Source organism: Muscardinus avellanarius (assembly GCF_963383645.1).
Source record: "Muscardinus avellanarius genome assembly, chromosome: 6".
NCBI classification, from domain to species: domain Eukaryota; kingdom Metazoa; phylum Chordata; class Mammalia; order Rodentia; family Gliridae; genus Muscardinus; species Muscardinus avellanarius.
Genome location: NC_137791.1, coordinates 22,705,708 through 22,726,107, shown reverse-complemented (window position 1 = coordinate 22,726,107; position 20,400 = coordinate 22,705,708). Strand labels below are relative to the sequence as shown.

Genomic DNA, 20,400 nt, shown 5'->3' with positions numbered 1-20,400 from the left:
GGTCTTGCTAAGTTGCCCAGGCTGGTCTCAACTTGTGGTCCTCCCTCCTGCTTCAGCTTCTGAGTAGCTGGGATGACAGGCATGTGCCACTGTGCTGCTTAACTTTAATTTCTGGTCATGAAACTATATTAATTCCTTTTAGATTCTGGAAATTAGGAACATTTTCTTTCTTTTTTTTGGGGGGGATGCTAAGGGTTAAACCCAGAGGCATTCTACCTCCATGCTATACCCCCAGATCTTTTTTTAATTTTGAAACAAGGTCTCGCTAAGTTGTTGAGGTCCTCATTACATTGCTGAGGCTGTCCTCAAACCTCAAATCCTCTTGTCTCAGTCTCCCAAGTACTGAGATTACAAACATGTGCCACCATACTGGGCCCGGAATGTGTTTTTTTAAATATATATGGACTGAGAAACCTTTTGTTATTTGTTAACTCTATCCAGAAGAAAAATCTAATTATGTAAGAGTCACAATTGTATTCAATTGTTATCTACTGTTAAAATATACAACTACTCTGAAGACATTTCATATTCTGGAATAACCTCTGATTTTGTCATCTGGTTTATTCCAAAATTTTTGTTTATTTATTATTACAGTACTGTGCATTGAGCCCAGGGGTACACTACCACTGAGCTATATCAAGTTTTTTATTTTTATTTTTTTATTTTGAGATTGGGTCTTGCTAAATTGCTAAGGCTAGCCTTGAATTTGCCATGTTACTGCCTCAGCCTCCCGAGTTGCTAGAATTATAGGTATATGCCTCCATGGTCAGCTCCTATTTATTTTATTTTTGTGTGGTGCTAGGGATTTAACCCAGGGGCATTCGACCTCCAACCTACACCCCCGGCCTGATCTTTTATTCTTTATTTTGAAACAGGGCCTCACTAAGTAGCTGGGGCTGGCTGTGACACAAGATCCTTCTGTCTCAGCCTCCCAAGTGTGTGCCACCACACCCGGCTCGGCTCCTATTTATTCTTTAAGATTGGGGTGTGGCGCCTGGTGTGGTAGAACATGCCTGAAATCCCAGTACGAGGACTGCAGGTTAAGACCAGCTTCAGTAACTTAGTAATATCCTCAGCAATTTAGCAAGATCCTGTTTCAAAATAAAATAGGGCCAGGCATGGTTGTGTATGCCTGTCATCCCGTTATCTGGGAGGCTGAGACAGGAGGATTGTAGGCCAGCCTCAGTAATTTAGCGAGTTCCAAAATAAAATATAAAAAGGACTGGCAACCTAGTGAGGCACTGTTTCAAAATAAAACCGAGCTGGGCATATAGCTCAGAGGAAGAATGCCGCAGGGCTCAGCCCCCAGTGCCCCGCCACGTACACACGGTACGAGGTGGAGCCCGCAGTGGTGGTACATACATGTGTACCTGGGAAGCTAAAACAGGAAGACCCCAGGTTTGAGGCCAGCCTCAGCAACTTAGTGAGACCAATCCCCAGTACAAAAATAAAATAAAATAAAAAAATTGAGATGTGGGGTCACCTTCTCTTGGAAGTCTCTTAACAATATGCTTAATATTCTACATGTAACGTCCACCTTAGTGACTTGATTGGGAGTCCTCTAGGCAGGGACTGGGGCCTTCGCTTCTAATTTAAATGTGTAATCTGATGCCCGCTACATAGAAACGTTCAACAAGTATCTTTTTTGGAATGGTTTGAACTAATACATGAATTTTTCTCGTTTGAATTTCTTTTAGTCCATTTTGGTACTGTATCATCCATGGCACATGACTCAAAAAGGAAGAGTCTCCTGATTTTGTACACCATGATAAAATTCTGTATCTGTTAACTATTTCCAAGGCCCACTGCATGGCAAAAATATAATTTAAGAACCAACTCCTAGCTGGTTGCGGTGGTGCACTCCTGTAATCCCTACCTGGGAGGCTGAGACAGGAAGATTGAAGTTTCATGGCCGGCCTCAGAAACTTAGCAATGCCCTCTGCAACTTAGTGAGACCCTGTTTGAAAATAAAGAATAAAATAGGGCTGGGGGTGTAGCTCAGAGGTGGAACTCAGAACTCCCTTGGGCTCATTCCTTAGTACCACACATTAAAAAAACACAGGCAAACAACAACAACTCCTAGGCTGGCATGATTGTACACGCCTGCAATCCCAGTATTTGGGAGGCTGAGACAGGAGGATTGTGGGTTCAGGACCAGTCTCAGCAATTTAGTAAAACTCTCAGCAATCCAGTGAGACCCAGTTCCAAAATAAAATATAAAAAGGACTGGCAATGTATCTTGGAGGTAGAATGCCCCTGGGTTCAATCCCTAGAACCCCCCCCCAAAAAAAAAACCCAACAAAGCCAACTCCTGTGTGTGTGTGTGTGTGTGTGTGTGTGTGTGTGTGTGTGCCATTTAGATTGTTTGTATGTTTTTTGAAATTATAAACAATACAAAAATGAACATGATTTTTTTTTGGTACTGGAAGTTGAGCCCAGAGGGGCTGAATCCAGAGGATGAACTCAGAGGTTAAACTTCTGAGCTACACCCTTATCCTTATTTTATTTTTATCTTGAAACAGGGTCAGCTGGGCGCCATGATGCCTGCTTGTAACCCCAGTACTTGGGAGGTTGAGACTGGAGCATCTCAGGTTCAAGGACATACTCAGCAAGTGGTGAGATTCTCATTAACCTGGTGAGACCCTGTTTCAAAATAAAAATAAAGCAGAACTGGTGATGTAGCTCAAAATGCCCGTGATTTCAATCCCCAGTACCACACACACAAAAAAAAAAAAAAAAAGAAAGAAAAAAGAAAAAGGGTCTCACTAAGTTGCTGAGGCTGATCTTGTTCAAACTTGCAATCCTCCTGTCTCAGCTTCCTAAGAACTAGGATCATAGGCATGCATCACCATGCCCAGTTTAATGAACACGATTTTAACACTCCCTCCGAACTACCTGTTATGCCTGGAATGCCTTCTTAGGAGTGTAAGTACAGTATACTGGTAACATGTCATTCAGCAATGTATATGTGCAGCAAATGAGAGCGAATATTTCCCCTTTGACAATGTTCTATACTATAGATATTTGTAATGAGAGAGTTAAAGATGTTTTCTCAATGCTATCTTAATTTACATTCCGTGCAGTTGAACTTGTACACATTTCTCAGCAGAGAAAATCATGTGGAGTATCTGTAAGGAAGTGTGTTTCCTTTAATAAAGTCAAACCCAGGTCTTCTCATTTAGCAGCAGAGAGAAATCCTTGGAAGTGCTTTGTGGGCCTCCCCCCCCCGCCCCAGTATTGGGAATTGAACACAGGGACATTTTACCTTGGAGCTACACCCCCAGCCCTATTTCTTATTCTTTATTTTGAAGCAGGGTCTAAGTTGCAGAAGGCCTAAGTAGTTGAGGCTGGCTGTGAACCTGGGGTCCTCCTGCCTCAGCCTCCAAGTACTGGAATTACACCATGCTCGGCTTCTTGTGGCCCTTATAACCCCAAATGCGACCCCACACACAATTCCCCTTTCTCTTGAAGGACTCTGGCTAAGACGGGGCTGCCACCTTCCTTAAAACCCAGGCCCAAGCCGGGCGTGATGGCGCATGCTTGTAATCCTCGCGCTTGGGAGGCTGAGACAGGAGGCTTGCACAGGTTCGAAGCCAGCCTCAGCTACTTAGTGAGGCTCTCAGCAACTTAGTGAGACCCTGTTTCCAAATAAAATATAAAGTAGGTCTGAGAGTGTAGCCTGGAGGTAGAAGGCTCATGAGTTTCACCCCCAGTACCCCACCCTAAAATAAAAAACCTACCCAAAATTCAGTTGCTTAGATCAGTGTGTATTATCTCTCAATTTCTGTGTGGGCCAATGGACCCGTGTGCAGTTCTGTTCTGAAGGCTCAGCTAACTGGGACATTCAAGGTGGACTCACAAGGCAGGCAGTTGATACTGGTGGCTGGCTGGGAATTCAACTGGGGATGTTGGCTGAAGGGACTTCTTTCCCCTCATGGCTTCTTCAAGTAGCTCATATTCTAGGAGGGAATGATCCAAGCATGTGACCCCATGAAGGAAGTTATCATTCTCCCTATTCTTGGAGTATTTACAAGAAGTTCACAGTTCAAACCCCAGATTTAGAGCCAGAAAAATAATCTTCTCTCATCTGCTTGGAGTCCTGCTCTGGTTTCTCATTTCCTTTTTGAACTCCCACCTCTATACTGATGACAGAAACTGTAAGCTACCATTTTGAGGGGACGCTCTGCTCTGTCAGCGGCCTCCATGGGACGAGCGCTCAGAACTAGCTGCCCAGTGCCAGGAGATACTAGGGACATGCGCCTATGTAAATTGCAAGGTGCTGGGTTGCAGCTCAGTGTTTCTTTTCCCTTCCTTCCTTCCTTCCTTCCTTCCTTCCTTCCTTTCTTTCTTTCTGTCTTTCTGTTTTTCTTTCTTTTTTTCCCCTGTGGTACTAGGGATGTAACCCAGGGGCATTTTACCTCTGAGCAACACTCCCAGCCCTATTTCTTATTCTTTATTTTGTGGTACTAAGGGTAGAACCCAGGGGCTTTCTACCTCTGGGCTATACTCCCAGACCTATTTGGTACTTTATTTTTTAATTTTTTTTTTTTTGTGGTACTAGGAGTGGAACCCAGAGGCTTTTTACATCCAGGCTGTACTCCCAGACCTATTTTATATTTTATTTGAAACGGTCTCACTAACTTGCTGAGAACCTCACTAAGTAGCTGAGGCTGGCTTCAAACCTGTGTGATCCTCCTGTCTCAGCCTCCCAAACACAGGGATTATAAGCGTGTTCTGCCACGCTTGGCTTATATTTTATACTTTATTAGGAAACAGGCTCTCACTAAGTTACCGAGAGCCTCACTCCATAGCTGAGGCTTGCTTTGATCCTGCAGAATCCTTCTGTCTCAGCCTCCCAAGCACTGACATTACAAGTGTGCACCACCACACCTGGCTTATTCTTTATTTTGAAACCGGGTCTCACTGAGTTGCAAAGGGCCTCACTAAGTAGCTGAGGCTGGCTTTGAACTTGCATAATCCTCCTGTCTCAGCCTCCCAAATGCTGGATGTTCTGGGCTCTATCCCTAGAACTGCACATGCATGTGTACACATGTGCAGACACACACAGAATTGCAAAGATGGGGTGGTGTAGTACTGTATGTAATTGTAATGTAATGGTAATATATTGCTATTGTAAGGGGACACTATACAAGAGTTATTTATTATTATTTTTTGTGGTACCAGGGATTGAACCCAGGGGCATTCTACCTCTGAGCTACACCCCCAGCCTTATTTTAAATTTTTATTTATTTAATTATTATTATTTTTTTTTGTGGTACTGGGGTTCCTGGAAACCCTTCTACCTCCGGGCTACACTCCCAGACCTGTTTTATATTTTTAAATTTGGAAACAGGGTCTCTTAAGCCAGCAAGGCTGGCTTCGAACCAGCGCAATCCTCCTGTCTCCGCCTCCCAAGCGCGGTGATTACAAGTGTGTGCCACCATGCCTGGCCTATTTTTTATTTATTTTTATTTTATTTTATTTTATTTTATTTGGTGGTACTGGGGTGGAACCCAGAGGCTTTCTATCTCAGGGCTATACTCCCAGACCTTTTTTTTTTATATTTTATTTGGAAAGAGGGTCTCACTAAGTTGCTGAGAGGCTCACTAAGTAGCTGAGGCTGGCTTCGAACCCATGTGATCCTCCTGTCTCAGCCTCCTAAGAGCGGGGATTACAAGCGTGTGCCACCACGCCCGGCTCTTTATTTTTTATTTTGAAACAGGGTCTCACTGAGTAGCTGAGGCTGGCCGTGAATCTGCCATCCTCCTGTCTCAGCCTCCAAAGTACTGGGATTGATTATAAACGTGCACCACCACGCCCAGAATGAGCTACTTATTTACACATTACTTAAGAACATAAGGTAGTTGAGTATGGTGGTGCATGCTTCTAATCCCGCATTATGGGAGGCTGAGACAAGAAGATTATGGTTTGTGGACGGCCTCAGCTACTTCGTGAGGCCCTTTGCAACTCAGTGAGAGCCTGTTTCAAAATAAAGAATTAAAAAATAGGGCTGGGGGTGTAGCTCGGAGGTCGAATGCCCCTGGGTTCCATCCCCAATACCACACACACACAAAAAGGGGAATGCTTGTGCTTCTCCCTAAATTATTATTTAATCGAGACCCTAGCAAAATACTAAGAAATTACAGTTGGGTAGATTGAGTGTTTTCCTGATAGAAAGAACAGTCCATCCCATCTTTGTTATAAATTTTTTTCTTTGTATATAGGTAACAGGTTGTAGATCGATAATCTTGATTTCAGCATGAAATTACATTCTTTTTGCTTGAGTTCATCTGAGTTATGCAGAAGTCTTCCTGTTCTGAGTCTACTATGAATTCTTTCCTCTCCTTTTTTTCTACTATGGGTTCAGTGTACTCTTAAGATTAGGAAAATTACAAAAATCTTTGGTCTTTCATTCTATCAAGGGAGAGATATAAATTAGATGGCAGTAAAATGAGCATGGTGGCTCACACCTGTAATCCCGATACTTGGGAGGCTAACATAGGAGGCCCGCAGGCTTGTGGCCAGACTCAGCTACTTAATGAAGCTCTCTGAAACTTAGAGCTTATTTTATTTATTTATTTATTTATTTATTTATTTATTTATTTGCGGGTCTGGGGCTGGAACCCAGAGGCATCTGACCTCCGAGCTACTCCCCCTGCCCATTTTTTTATTCTTTATTTTGAAACAGGGTCTCACTGAGTTGCAGAGGGCCTCACTAAGTAGCTGAGGCTGTCCGCGAACCGCGATCCTCTAGTCTCAGCCTCCCGAATGCTGGGTGACAAGCCTGCGCCACCACGCCCGGTCATAATGTATCTTTAAAAACTATTCTGAGAATGAGGCAAAGCTAACTTGGACAACTGGAAAGTCACGAGAGCCCCCGCCCTTGTACAGCTGTTCGGGGTCCTCTCCCGTCCCGGGGGCGGCGGGGCTCCGCTCCCCTAGGCAGGGGCGCGGCCCGGGCTCGGGCGCTGCCGCCGGCCAGCCGCAGAGGTCCTCAGGTGTCCTCCGAGCCGGCGACGCCACCTTGGCAACGGGGCCCCGCGCGCCTCCCGCCGGCGGCAGGAGGGACGGCGGCTCCCGCGGGGCCCGCTCACCTGGGCCGCGCGCGCCCGCCGCCCCGCGCACGCGCACGCCGCGCCCGCCGGCCGGCGCGCTCGCTGTCATGGCGGCCGGCGCGGCTCCCGGGGGCGCGGGCGCGGCCGTGCGAGCCGTGGCGGGGCGCGCCGCGGCGGCAGCCTCCCCGGCGCCCGCAGCAGCCCGGGCCGCGGCGTCCGCAGCGCCCGCGCGGGCTGCCCCGGCGGCGGCGGCGGCGGCGCGCAGGGGCGGGGCGAGCGGCGGGCCGCGGCGCTGAGCGCGGCGCCGGGCCCGCGGGCGCGCGGCCGACTGGGCGGCGGAGCCAGGTGCGCGGCCCCGCCCCCGCCGCCGCTTCCGGCCCGCGCCCCGCCCCCAGGTGCCCGGCCCGCGCCCGCCGCCTGCACCTGCGCCGCCGCCTGGGGCGCGGACCCCGCCGCCGCGGGACGAGGGCGCGCGGTGCCCGGCCGCCGCCGGCGCGGCTGAGCGCACGGTCCATCTTCCAATCGGGTTCGGCGTTGTTGTCAGCCTCGGGGAGCGAGATTGGACCAGCACTCCCCGGAGCAGCCCCGACGCCGGGACTCGGCGCACCGGCGCCCGCGGGCCGCTCCGCAACTTGGGCGCCCTCCCCGCGGCGCGCCGGCCCGGCTCCTCGCGCGCGCCGCCGCCCGCCGCCCCCGAGCTTCCCCCGCGCCCGCGAGCCATGGCCAGCGGGGACGATCGCGCCCCGGCCCCGCCGCCAACAGGTGCTGGCGGGGGCGGCGGCGGGAGCGAGGACCCCCCCGCGGCCGGGGCCGCGCCGCCCCTGGCGCCCGGGCTCCCCATCCGGGGCATCAGGATGAAATTTGCGGTGCTGATGGGGCTGGTGGAAGTTGGAGAAGTGTCCAATAGGGATATTGTAGAAACTGTCTTTAACCTGGTGAGTACGTAAATATTTGATAAGTGTATACTTTTCTCGGTCGGTTGGGGAGCCAGGCGTTAAAGCTGGAGTCATGATTGCTGCTTCCGTGGAGAGAAACAAAATTCTCCCTGACCTAAATGAAACAATGTACTCTGTTTCTCAATTTAAAGGGAATTATGCAAATTTCGATGCCTCGAGCTTTGCGAAAGTGAACAGAGCACACTTGTGCTAAGGAAATCGTTGTTGCTCTGGAAGTATTTTGGGGAGGGCGTGGGGATTATCTGTAATTTATTTTCTTTACCTGTATAAGCCTGCGTTTCTCTTGCATGCTTGACATCTCTTAACATTTTAAATAAATTCTTGTGTCCTTTTTTGGGATTTGAGAAGTAAGGTGTCTTTGAGTCTATGTTTTTCCATACTAAGTTTTAAACACAACATTCTTGTTCGTAGTGCTAATAAAAGATTACTTTGTTGTAAGTTAGTATTTATTTTTTACTTTGTGTAGTTTTGTTTTTAGAAATAATTAACAAAAGGTATTTTTTTTTTTTTTTTGGTACCCAGGGACATTTTACTTCCGAGCTAACACTCCCCAGCCTTATTTTTTATTTTTTATTTTGAAACAAGGTTTTACTAAATTGCAGAGGGCCTCAGCAAGTAGCTGAAGCTGTCCAGAACAGGGGTCCCCCTGTCTCATCCTAAATCCTGGGATTAGAAGCGTGCACCACCATTCCTGGCCAAAAGTTAAAGTTTTGCAATTAATTTAGAATTACTTTTTTTATTTATTTTTAAAATTTTTTTGTGGTACCAGGGATTGAACCCAGGAGCATTCTATCTCCGAGTTATATCTCCAGTCCTAGTTTTTATTCTTTATTTTGAAACATGGTCTCACAAAATTGTGTAGGGCCTCATTAAGTAGCTGAGGCTGGCTTCGAATCTGGAGTCCTCCTGTCTCAGGCTCCCACGTACTGGGATTACAAGCATGCACTACCACACCTGGCTTAGAATTACTTAAATTTTTTTTTTTTTTTGCGGGTCTGAGGATGGAACCCTGGAACATGTGACCTCCAAGGTATACCCCCTGCCCTATTTTTTATTCTTTATTTTGAAACAGGGTCTCCCTAAGTAGCTGAGACTGTCCAAGGTCTCCGCCTTCTGATTGCTGGGATTACAAGTGTGTGCCACCATGGCCGGTTTACAATTACTTTTAAAGTAATCTTGTGAAAATTGAATGACAATTTGAAAAAGAATTGAAGCAGATACAATAAAATCTTTGTCTTTTGTAAATTCATATTTAGAGGAAAACATATTTGGTTACCAGAAATTGCTCTTTAGACTAATATGAACTGTGAATGTTATTTTTAAAAAGTGGATGAGACACTCTCCTGTTTTCTTTATTCCAGTCTTAGAAATAGTTATCATCTTTAATGGAGAACTTTAAAATTTCTTTATTTCAATCTCAGTAGCTCATCAACTTAAAACATCAAAAGGAAATTTGGCCTCAAAATACTTCCCCTTCCATTCAGCCTGTGTTAAAAGATAACAGATGGCACCAAATATAACTGTGTAATAGTTGTAATAACTGTTTAGTACCTTTTCCTTTTGGCTCTGTTTTCAAGGTTAGGCTCGTGTTTTTCCAGGGCAGTTAATTATTTCCTTCATTAGACCTTCACTGATAGTCTTCTCATTTGCAATACAGCTCCTAAAAGGAGAAAGAAGCTAGATAAAATTCACTTACTTTTGGAGTATGAAAACTTTGAATAGTATGGTACTTCTCTACCAGATTGGTGTATTGGGGGTTTATTTAAAAATACTCGCAGGCAGCTGGGTGTAGTGGCGCACGCTTGTCATCCTAGCATTCGGGAGGCTGATAACGGAGGATTGCGGTTCGTGGACAGCCTCAGTTACTTAGGCCCTCTACAACTTAGTGAGACCCAGTTTCAAAATAAAGAATAAAAAATAGGGCAGGGGGTGTAGCTTGGAGGTCACATGCCCCAGTGTTCTATCCTCAGGCCCGGAAAAAAAAAATTTTACTCGCAGGCACACACATTATTTTTTATTTTTGTGGTACTGGGGATTGAACACAGGAACATTCTACTTCCAAGCTACACCCCCAGCTATACCGGATTTTTTATTTTTTATATAATAATAATAAAATAATAATTATTATTATTTTATTATTATTATTATTAGTGGTGGTACTGGGGTTCCTGGAAGCCCTTCTACCTCTGGGCTACACTCCCAGACCTATTTTATTAATTTTTTTAAATTTGGAAACAGGGTCTCTTAAGCCAGCAAGGCTGGCTCCGAACCATCGCGATCCTCCTGTCTCTGCTTCCCAAGCGCGGGGATTACAAGTGTGCGCCACCTCGCCCGGCTTTTCTTTTTTCTTTTGAAACAGGGCCTCACTAAGTAGTCGGGGCTGGCCACGAACCTGCAATCCTCCTGTCTCGGCCTCCCAAATACTGGGATTACAAGTGTGCACCACCACTCCCGGGTCACACATATATTTGTAAAACTATGTATTACGGGAATGTCTAAATATATAAAAAATAGAAGCTGGGCATGGTGGCGCATGCCTGTTATCCCAGTACTTGGGAGGCTGAGACAGGAGGATCGCAGGTTCAAGAGCCGACTCAGCAGTTTAGTGAGATGTTCAGCAACCAGGGAGACCTTGTTTCAAAACAAAAACATAAAAAGGGCTGAGGGGTATATAGGTGAGAGGTAGAACGCCCCTGGATTAAATCCATAGTACACAAAAAAATAGTATAGTGAACTCTGTTATGCTACATCCGCCTTCAACAGTTACCAACGTTTGGGGATCTTGTTAGTGTATGGGACTTCATCACTGACTTCTCAGGAGATGCACTGAAAATTGATACATTCTTTTACCTCAGAATAGAGAGACTGGCAAACTCTTTTGGTTCTTTTTCTCTTTTCAAACCTTGTGTGCCTTGGATGATACACAGAAAGTCTGTGATTGGTGAAAGCGTTCGTAACTAGTGGTTTGTGTGTGAAGGCACGGCAGTCTGTCAGGAGGAGGGTTCAGATGCCTGTGTTCTTTAGTGTGCCGTGTGGGGTGGGCACGAGTCCTTGCATTTTTACCATTGAGACTGTCTGAATTCTGTAGTAATGGTTTGCTTATATGCTGACTGCAAGTGTTGGCCGGGTAGAGATTTTAGGGCCGCTGGCCCAGTCCTGTACAGGTTTCTGTTTCCAGGAGAGAAGGTGACTTGGGTCGAGGGGAAGGGAATCTGCTCAGTTGCCCCTTGTTTCACCATCAGTCTCTTGGCAGGCAGGGCAGGGAAAGTTGCCGGGAGCATTAGCTAGCAGTTCCTCTCCGTCCAGTGTCTCCTCCAGTCCTTTTCAAGATCAGTGTATGGGATTGCGGCCAGTCTTGAGACAGTCGTGGAAATTGAAATGTCGGGAGTCTGTTAAGTTAGTCCATCCCAGTGTTAGTAGTACTGTTGTGCGTCTGTATTTCCTAGTTGATGTGGCCTCGAACTTGTACCCCCCAGCCTCAGCCTCTCAAGTTGCAGGGACTACTGGTGTGTACCACTGTGCATGTCAGCTTCAGTCTTTTTTTTTTTTTTAAATCTGTGTGTGTGGTACTGGGGATTGACCCTAGAGGCATTCTACCTCTGAGCTACACCCTCAGTCCTATTTTTAACATTTGGAACAGGGTCTCACTATGTTGCTAAGGGCCTTGCTCAATCTGTGAGCCTGGCCTTGAACCTGTGTTCCTCCTGTCGCAGCCTTCCAAGTAGTGGGATTACAGGTGTATGCCACCATGCCTGGCCGGCCCCAGTCTTAATTTTACTCAAAGAGGAAGCTACATTAACTAATACATGTGACTTTTTTGGCATTACTGGGGTAGAACCTACAGCCTTGAGCATGCTAGACAAGTGCTATATAGATTTTCCGTTCTTCATTTTTTTTTTTTTTTTTTGAGACAGGATCTTGCTAAGTTATGTGCCACCCTGCCTAGGTTTTTCTTTTTTGTTTTTTGGTGGTACTGGGGTTCCTGGAAGCCCTTCTACCTCTGGGCTACACTCTCAGACCTATTTTACACTCTTTTATATTTGGAAATAGGGTCTCTTAAGCCAGCGCGATCCTCCTGTCTCCGCCTCCCAAGTGCAGGGATTACAAGGGTGCGCCACCACACCCGGCCTAAATGTGATTTTTAAAAAGTTATAGCTGGGGCCAGGCGTGGTGGCTCACGCTTCTAATCCCAGCATTTGGGAGGCTGAGACTGGAGGATCACCGTTCGCGGACAGCCTCAGCTACCTAGTGAGGCCCTCTGCAACTCAGTGAGACCCGGTTTCAAAATAAAGAATAAAAAATAGGGCAGGGGGTGTAGCTCGGAGGTCGAATGCCCCTGGGTGCCATACCTAGAACTCCCCCCCCCTAAAAAAAAAGACAGGCCTCAGCAACTTAGGCCCTCTACAGTTTAGTGAGATACTGTTTCAAAAGGAAAGTAACAGACTTACATATTCCATACCACACACACACACACACACACACACACACACACACACACACACACACTAAAAAGTTATTATATCATGCTGGGTGTAGTGGTATGCACCTATAATTCTGGATTATAGAGAGGCTGAGACAGGAGGATCACAGGTTCAAGGCCAACTTCAGCAACTTAGTGAAACCCTGTTTCAAAAAAAAAAAAAAAAAAAACATTAAAAGGGCTGGGGGTATAGCTTGGAGGTAGAATGCCCTGGGTTCCATTTCCAGTACCAAAAAAAGTAAGTAAAAAAAGTTATTACCATCGATTCTGCCAGGCAGTCAGCTAGATCTTTTTTTTTTTTTTTTTTTTTTTGGAGGTACTGGGGATAGAACCCAGGTGCATTCTACCTCCAAGGGACATCCCCAATCCTGTATTTTATTATTTTGAAACAGGGTCTCACTGATTTGCAAAGGGCCTCACTAAGTAGCTGAGGCTGTCTGTGAACCGCGATCCTCCATTCTCAGCCTTCCAAATGCTGGGATTATAAGCGTTTCACCACGCCTGGCTCTCAGCTAGATATTTTATATATATCATTCATAGATGAAGAAGCCGAGGTACTGAAAGGTTAAGTGGACTGCCTAAAATTTGGGGATTTTTAGAATGACAATCTTTGTGTGTGTGCGCGCCTGGCTCCAGCTCCACCAAAGGCCTTAAAAGTGAAAACTTTTAAGTGACGAATGCCTATAATTCTAATACTTGGGAGGCTGAGTCAAGAGGATGGCTGGTGTTAAGCCAGTGTTTGGTAACTTAGTGAGGCCCTGGGTTCAATCTCCTTTACTATAAATAAATAAATAAATAAATAAATGAATAAATATTTTTTTAGGTAATGCAGTTAGGTTTCTGTTCAGTATGTGCAGAAAGTTAATTATTAACTTTTTTATAGTACATTGCTTAAAACTTCTAACATTATAAGCCAGGTGCAGTGGTGCAGGCTTGTAATCTTAGTTCTTGGGAGGCTGAGACAGGAGGATCGCAGGTGTTCAGGCCAGCGCTTGGTGACTTAGACTCTTTTTCAACATAAAAAATAAATAGGGCTGGGGGGCATAGCTCAGAGGTTCAACCCCCAGTACTATGAAAAAACAAAGCTAAAACAAAACTTACAAAATTAAGTAGAATGCAAGCAAAAGAGTATGTGACATGTTTAAACTCTGCATATTTTAACAGTATAAGCTTTCTGAATCTAATTTTAACAACCAGTGTGTTACTATTATCACTTGATCTTCTCTTGCTCCCTCCCACCCCATACACCATTCTCCAGTGGATTTTTCATTGGTTAATTTAAAGTGTATTTATAGTTACTATAACTTTTTCTATTTTTAGGTATATTATTAAAGTAGAAATATATATATATATATATATATGTTCATTTTTTCTTTTTGAGTAGGGTCTTGCTATGTGGCCCAGACTGGCCTTGAGCGCCTAGTCTCAAGAGGTCCTTCTGCCTCAGCCTCCTTAGTAGTTGGAATTCAGGTGTGCACCACTGCATCCAGCTAGTGTTCTTTCTCTGTGTGTGTGTGTGTGTGTGTGTGTGTGTGTGTGTGTGTGTTACTGGGTATGGAAACCAAGGGCATCCTATCTCTGAGCTACACCCCTAGCCCTATTTTATTTTTTATTTTGAAACAGGGTCTAAGTTGCAGAGGGCCTAAGTAGCTGAGGCTGGCTGTGAAGCAGCAATCCTCCTGTCTGTTTCCCAAATACTGGGATTAGAAGCATGTGCCACCACGCCTGGCTGGTTTTGAGTTCTTTTTTTTTTTTTTGGTGGTACTGGGATGGAACCCAGAGGCATTCTACCTCCAAGCTACACCCCATCCCTATTCTTTATTCTTTATTTTATTTTTAATTTTTAAAAATTTTTATTTTTGGGTGGTACTGGGGTTCCTGGAAATCCTTCTACCTCCGGGCTACACTCCCAGACACCTATTTTTTATATTTTTATTTGGAAACAGGGTCTCTTAAAGCAACAAGTCTGGCTTCGAATCTGCGCGATCCTCCTGTCTCCGCCTCCCAAGCGCAGGATTACAAATGTGCGCCACCACACCTGGCTTTATTCTTTATTTTGAAACAGGGTCTTACTGAGTTGCAAAGGGCCTCATTAAATAGTAGCTGAGGCTGTCAGCAAACCGCGATCCTCCCAGCCTCCCAAATGCTGGGATCACAAGTGTGCGCCACCACTTTTAGCTACTTTAGACAGTAAGTTGTACTGTTAGATGACCTTCCCTCCCTGTCTCTAGAAAGTGATGCTTCCCAGCTTTGCTAATGGAGCTTGACCTCACGCTCCATATGAATTATTTTGAAATTACTATTCTTCTTGTAATTTCTTTTAGTAATCTTGTTTTACAGATAAGTTTCCATTAATAGTACACTATTATATTGAAATATTTTAAACTTCTGGTCAGTTTTTACACTTTTTTGTTGCAACTTAAAACCATTTTCTTCATTTGTATTTTAATTTGCGAAATCTTTGTCCCCAGAATATTAATATATACACATGTTTCAGGTACTTGCTGCTGAGATTAAGGTTTTTATCAGGTATGTGAAGGTGTTTAGTACTATTTAATTCAAGGAATAGTGTTTCCTGTGGACCAGTGACACACATATCTGTGTGTGTGTGTGTGTGTGTGTGTGTGTGTGTGTGTGTGTAAGTAGCTGTGTGATTTTAAATAAAATGTTAAAGCTTAAAAGATGGAATATAGCTGGGTGTGGTGGCACATGCCTTTAACCTCAGTACTTGGGAGGCTGAGACAGGAGGATTACAGGTTCACAGCCAGCCTTAGCAATTTAGCAAGGCCCTCCACAATTTCGTAAGCTCCTGTTCCATAATAAGAGATAAAAAGAGCTGGGAGTATAATTTGGAGTTAGAATGCCTCTGGGTTCAATCTTCAGTACAGCACACATACAAAAAGAAAAGTCAGGATGTAGTTTTCCTTACTTATTATCTGGCACTTGACATAGGTTCTGCTAAATGGTGATACAAACTCTTAATACCTTCAGGACTTGAGTAGATCACATAAAGGTTCTGTTCCATCGATTGTACAGAGAGCACTTAAAAGCTGCTGTTCTGGTCCAGCTGATTATTATTTTACAGCAAAAATGGACCCAATGGTATTATACTTTCTTTTGATTTTCCAGGAGAAATTTAAACTCTAGAAAATCTAAAACTAAAACACCTTCAAAGTGTCAAATTGTAATATTTACATATATATATACATATATTTGTATATCTTTTTTTTTTTTGGTGGTACTGGGGGTGGAACCCAGAGGCTTTCTACGAGACCTATTTTGTATTTTATTTGGAAACAGGGTCTCACTAAGTTGCTGAGAGCCTCAGTAAGTAGCTGAGGCTGGCTTCGAACCTGCGCAATCCTCCTGTCTCATCCTCCCAAGCGCGGGGATTACAAGTGTGCATGCCACGCCCGGCCAGTTTTATATATATATAATTTTTGGTACTGGGGATGGAACCCAGGGGCATTCTACCTCCAAGCTACACCTTCAGCCCTATTTTTAATTCTTTAATTTAATTAAGTAATTAATTTTATTTTTATTTTTGGTGGTACTGGGGTTCCTGGAAGCCCTTCTACCTCCGGGCTACACTCCCAGACCTATTTTTATATTTTGTTTGGAAACAGGGTCTCTTAAGCCAGCAAGGCTGGCTTCGAACCTGCGTGATCCTCCTGTACTCTGCCTCCCAAGCACGGGGATTACAAGCGTGCACCACCACCCCTGGCCTATTTTTAATTCTTAATTTGAAACAGGGTCTCACTGAGTTGTAAAGGGTCTCATTAAGTAGCTGAGGCTGACTGTGAACCACAATTCTCCAGTCTTAGCCTCCCAAATGCTGGGATTACAAGCATGAACCACCATGCCCGGATAATATTTACAAATATTTTATGGGCCACATAAAATTATGAATTTTATGAACTTTTATTAGAAAGACAACTATTCAACATGTTTTCTGTGCATCTCTAGAATTATTTCCTCCTTAGTACTGGCAATCATATATTTGAAGATGAAATGTAATCCATTCTAGAAAGGTGCTTATTAGTAGGTTTTTTATACCCCATCACATCAATTTGTGATTGGTGTTACACTTAGTGGCAAACTTGAAGCAAGTCGAGCATAATAAGAGGGCTCACAGGGGATCATGAGGAGGTTCAAAGGTAGGGTAAGACAAACAGCAGCAGTCGTATTACAGAGCTGGTTTCTTTCTGTTTCTGTTTCGCTTGTTCTGCTTTCTGTGGTATTAGCTTCCCGTCCTGTGGGTAGCGTGGCCGCCAGGGGCACTGGGTCCACAGGTAGCCTGGTTCACCTCTCTTGGGAGAGGGCCTTGTCCTAACGTCTACACGGACTGGACTGCCAGCCGTTCGTGACTGTCCCCACCGGAACGCACTGACTGGCTGAAGCAGTGCGTACACTTTACGTACACAATCCAGTGATTTTTAGTAATTTTATACAGTTTTGCAACTATTAGCACAGTCTAATTATATTTTATATTATTTTATTTATAGTTTTAGATCTTTCATTTAGGCCTATGCCATTTGAGTTTTTTTTTTTTTTTTTTTTTTTTGGTTGTCTTTTTTGTGGTACTGGGGACTGGACCCAGGGATATTCTACCTTCAAGCTATACCCCAGACCTATTTTATTTTTTATTTTGAAACAGGGTTTTGTAGGTTGCTAAGAGTTTTACTAAATTTCTGAGGCTGGCCTTGAACCTCTGAGTCTCCTGTCTCAGCCTCCCAAGTAATGGCTTAACAGGCATGTGCCCCAGTGCCTGGTGTGAGTTCATTTTTGTATGGTGTGAGATATGTGTAAAAAGGGGCTGAATTCATCTTTTCGGGTGTGGTTATCTGATTATCCCATTGCCAATTTGTTGAAAGGCTATTGTTTCCCTCACTGAATTGCCTTGGCACTTTTGTTAAATATTAGCTGACTAAACTGGGCGTGGTGGCGCACGCCGCCTGTAATCCCAGCAATTGGGAGGCGAAGACTGGAGGATCGTGGTTTGCCGACTTTGTGAGGCCCTTTTGCAACTCAGTGAGACCCGGTTTCCAAATAAAGAATAAAAAATAGGGTAGGAGGTGTAGCTTGGAGGTAGAATGCCCGTGGGTTCCATCCCTGGTACTGCCAAAAAAAAAAAAAAAAAAAAAAAAAAAAAATATATATATATATATATATATATATATATATATATATTAGTTGACTATAAATGTAAAGATGCATCTGGACTCAATTCTTTCTTTCTTTCTTTCTTTCTTTCTTTCTTTCTTTCTTTCTTTCTTTCTTTTTGTGGTATTGGGGGTGAAACCCAGGGGCTTTTCTACCTCCGGGCTATACTCCCAGACCTATTTTATATTTTATTCGGAAACAGGGTCTTACGAAGTTGCTGAGAGCCCCACTCAGTAGCTGAGGCTGGCTTTGAACTTGTGCGATCCTCCTGTCTCAGCCTCCCAAGCGCGGGGATTACAAGCGTGCACCATCACGCCCGGCTTAAGATGTTAAGTTTTATAAAAGCATATTGAGAGTTGCTGTGCTTTTGAATTGAAGTTTATTTCACTATTTTGTGTCCTAATGGATAATGGTGATGGTTAACGTTTATTGAGCACCTACTCCATGTCAGGTTCTTTTCAACATGTGTATCAATCCCCTTTACCTCTTAAATTTCTCACAGTGAGGTCTATGTAGTTGTTTCTGCCATAACCTTGTGTTCTGTGAAATTGAGCTAAAAACAACAGGCTTGTGGGGAAAGAATAGGGTTGAGTGGGCTGCTGAAAACCTGTGGAACTTTTTTTTTTGGTGGTACTGGGGTTCCTGGAAGCCCTTCTACCTCCGGGCTACACTCCCAGACCTGTTTTTACATTTTTTATTTGGAAACAGGGTCTCCTAAGCCAGCGCACGCGGCTGACTTCGAACCTGCGCCATCTTCCTGTCTCTGCCTCCCAAGCGTGGGGATTACAAGCGTGCGCCACCACGCCTGGCTAAAACCTGTGGAACTTTTTTTACCAGACTATTAACAAAATCATTGACCCTGATAAGAATATGAAGAAAGTGAAACCTCTGTTGTATTTCACCGTAACATCATAGTCACCTTGTGGTTCCAGCCCTGGAGCTTAAACTCTGTACTCTGATATATGGATTTTGCAGGTATTCATTCTTTTTTGTTACTGGGGCTGGAACTCGGGACATTCTACCTCTAAGCTACATCCCCAGCCCTATTTTTTATTCTTTATTTTGAAACGGGGTCTCAGAGTTGCAAAGGGCCTCACTAAGTAGCTGAGGCTGTCCATGAATCATGATCCTCCTGTCTCAGCCTCTCAAATGCTGGGATTACTCTACCTCCAAGATAAGCCCAAGCCTCTTTTACTTTGTTTTGAAACAGGATCTTGCTAGATTGCTGAGAGCCTCACTAAGTTGCTGAGGTGGTCTTGAACCTGCAATCCTCCTGTCTCAGCCTCCCAAGTACTCGTATTAAAGACATGTACCAACACTCTTGGCTGTTCTGTAGATTCTTAGAAAGAAAATTCTCTCTGTGTGTGTGTGTGTGTGTGTGTGTGTGTGTGTGTGTGTGTGACTAGAGATACTGAACCCAGGGACATTCTACCTCTGAGCTACACAATTTCATTTCTTATTTGGAAACAGAGTCTCACTAAATTTGAAGGGCCTTGCTGAGTTGCTGAGGCTGGCTTTGAACCTGTGATCCTGCTGTCTCAGATTCCCAAGTACGGTGATTACAAGGGTGTGCCTCCATACCTGGCCTGAGAAAATTCTTATCAGTAACAAAAATCTGACTCAAGGTGTACCTAATTCATTGTTTTAATCTGGGGGAAATATCTTTGCAATTTGTTCTTCTGTTGCAGCTTGTCAAGTACTTAACATAGTGGAAAAACCACAGTGGTTCTTGAAGTCATTAAACCAGCCACTATTTGCATGAAAGGAAAGCAAGCTTGTAAAGTTTTCCATTTTTTTCCTTTAAAATTTTCATGTATGGATAAGGATTTTTTTTCTTTTTTTTTTCCTCCTTTTTGGTACTAGAAATGGAATCCAGGGCATTCTACCTCCGAGCTATAACCTCAGCCCCATCCCCCTTTTAATGTTTTGCTTTGAAACAGGGTCTTGCTACGTTGCTGAGTCTTGATAAATTGCCAAGGCTCGTCTCAAAAACATGATTCTCCGTTTTTAGATTCCCAAGTACTGGTATTACAGGCGTGCACCACCATGCCCAGCTGGAAAAGGGAAGTTTTAATGAAATGAATGACATACTTTTTTTTTTTTTTTTTTTTTGCGGTACTGGGGATGGAACCCAGGGGCATTCTACCTCCAAGCTCCACCACCAGCCCTATTTTTTTTTTTTTAAACAGGGTCTCACTGAATTGCAAAGAGCCTCGCGAAGTAGCTGAGGGTGTCCGTGAACCGCGACCCTCCAGTCTCTGCCTCCCGAATGCTGGGATTACAAGTGTGCGCCACCACGCCCGGCTTATAGTTCATTATTACAGACTCTCATGGCTAAGATTTTGTTGATGTAAGCTGGCCCAGTGGTGCACACTGTCGTCCCAGTACTTGAGAGGCTCAGCAAGAGGATTGCGGGTCATTGTGCTGAAACTTAGTGTGGCTCTGATTCAAAATACAAATAAGTAGAAAGGCTGGTTATATTTCATTGGTAGAAAGCCTGTAAATTCAATCAGAAAAAAGAAAGAAAAAGAAAAAATTTAGTTGGTGTGCTTCCAAGACTGAAATACTTTGTATATGTTGATCTTATAAGACACTGGAGCCAGCATGGTGGCTGGTAATTACATGCCTGCAATTACAGTACTTGGGAGGCTGAAACAGGAGGATTAAAAGTTTGAAGCCAGCCTATCAACTCAGAGACCTGGTTTCAAAATAAAAAATAAAATAAAATAGTGCTGGGAGTGTAGCG

At 44.3% G+C, this 20,400-nt stretch overlaps 1 protein-coding gene across 3 annotated transcripts in view; it reads left to right on the top strand.

Moving 5' to 3' along the window:
• Window positions 1–7,774: 7,774 nt before the first annotated feature.
• The window catches only part of LRBA (LPS responsive beige-like anchor protein), a gene marked incomplete at both ends in the record, with an annotated part of 652,640 nt that continues 640,014 nt past the window's right edge, over window positions 7,775–20,400 (top strand). For all 3 annotated transcript variants that reach the window (XM_080697476.1, XM_080697475.1, XM_080697477.1), the window contains one exon: window positions 7,775–7,990. In XM_080697476.1, coding sequence (XP_080553602.1) covers window positions 7,775–7,990 — 216 coding nt within the window. The remainder of the gene's footprint in view (window positions 7,991–20,400) is intronic.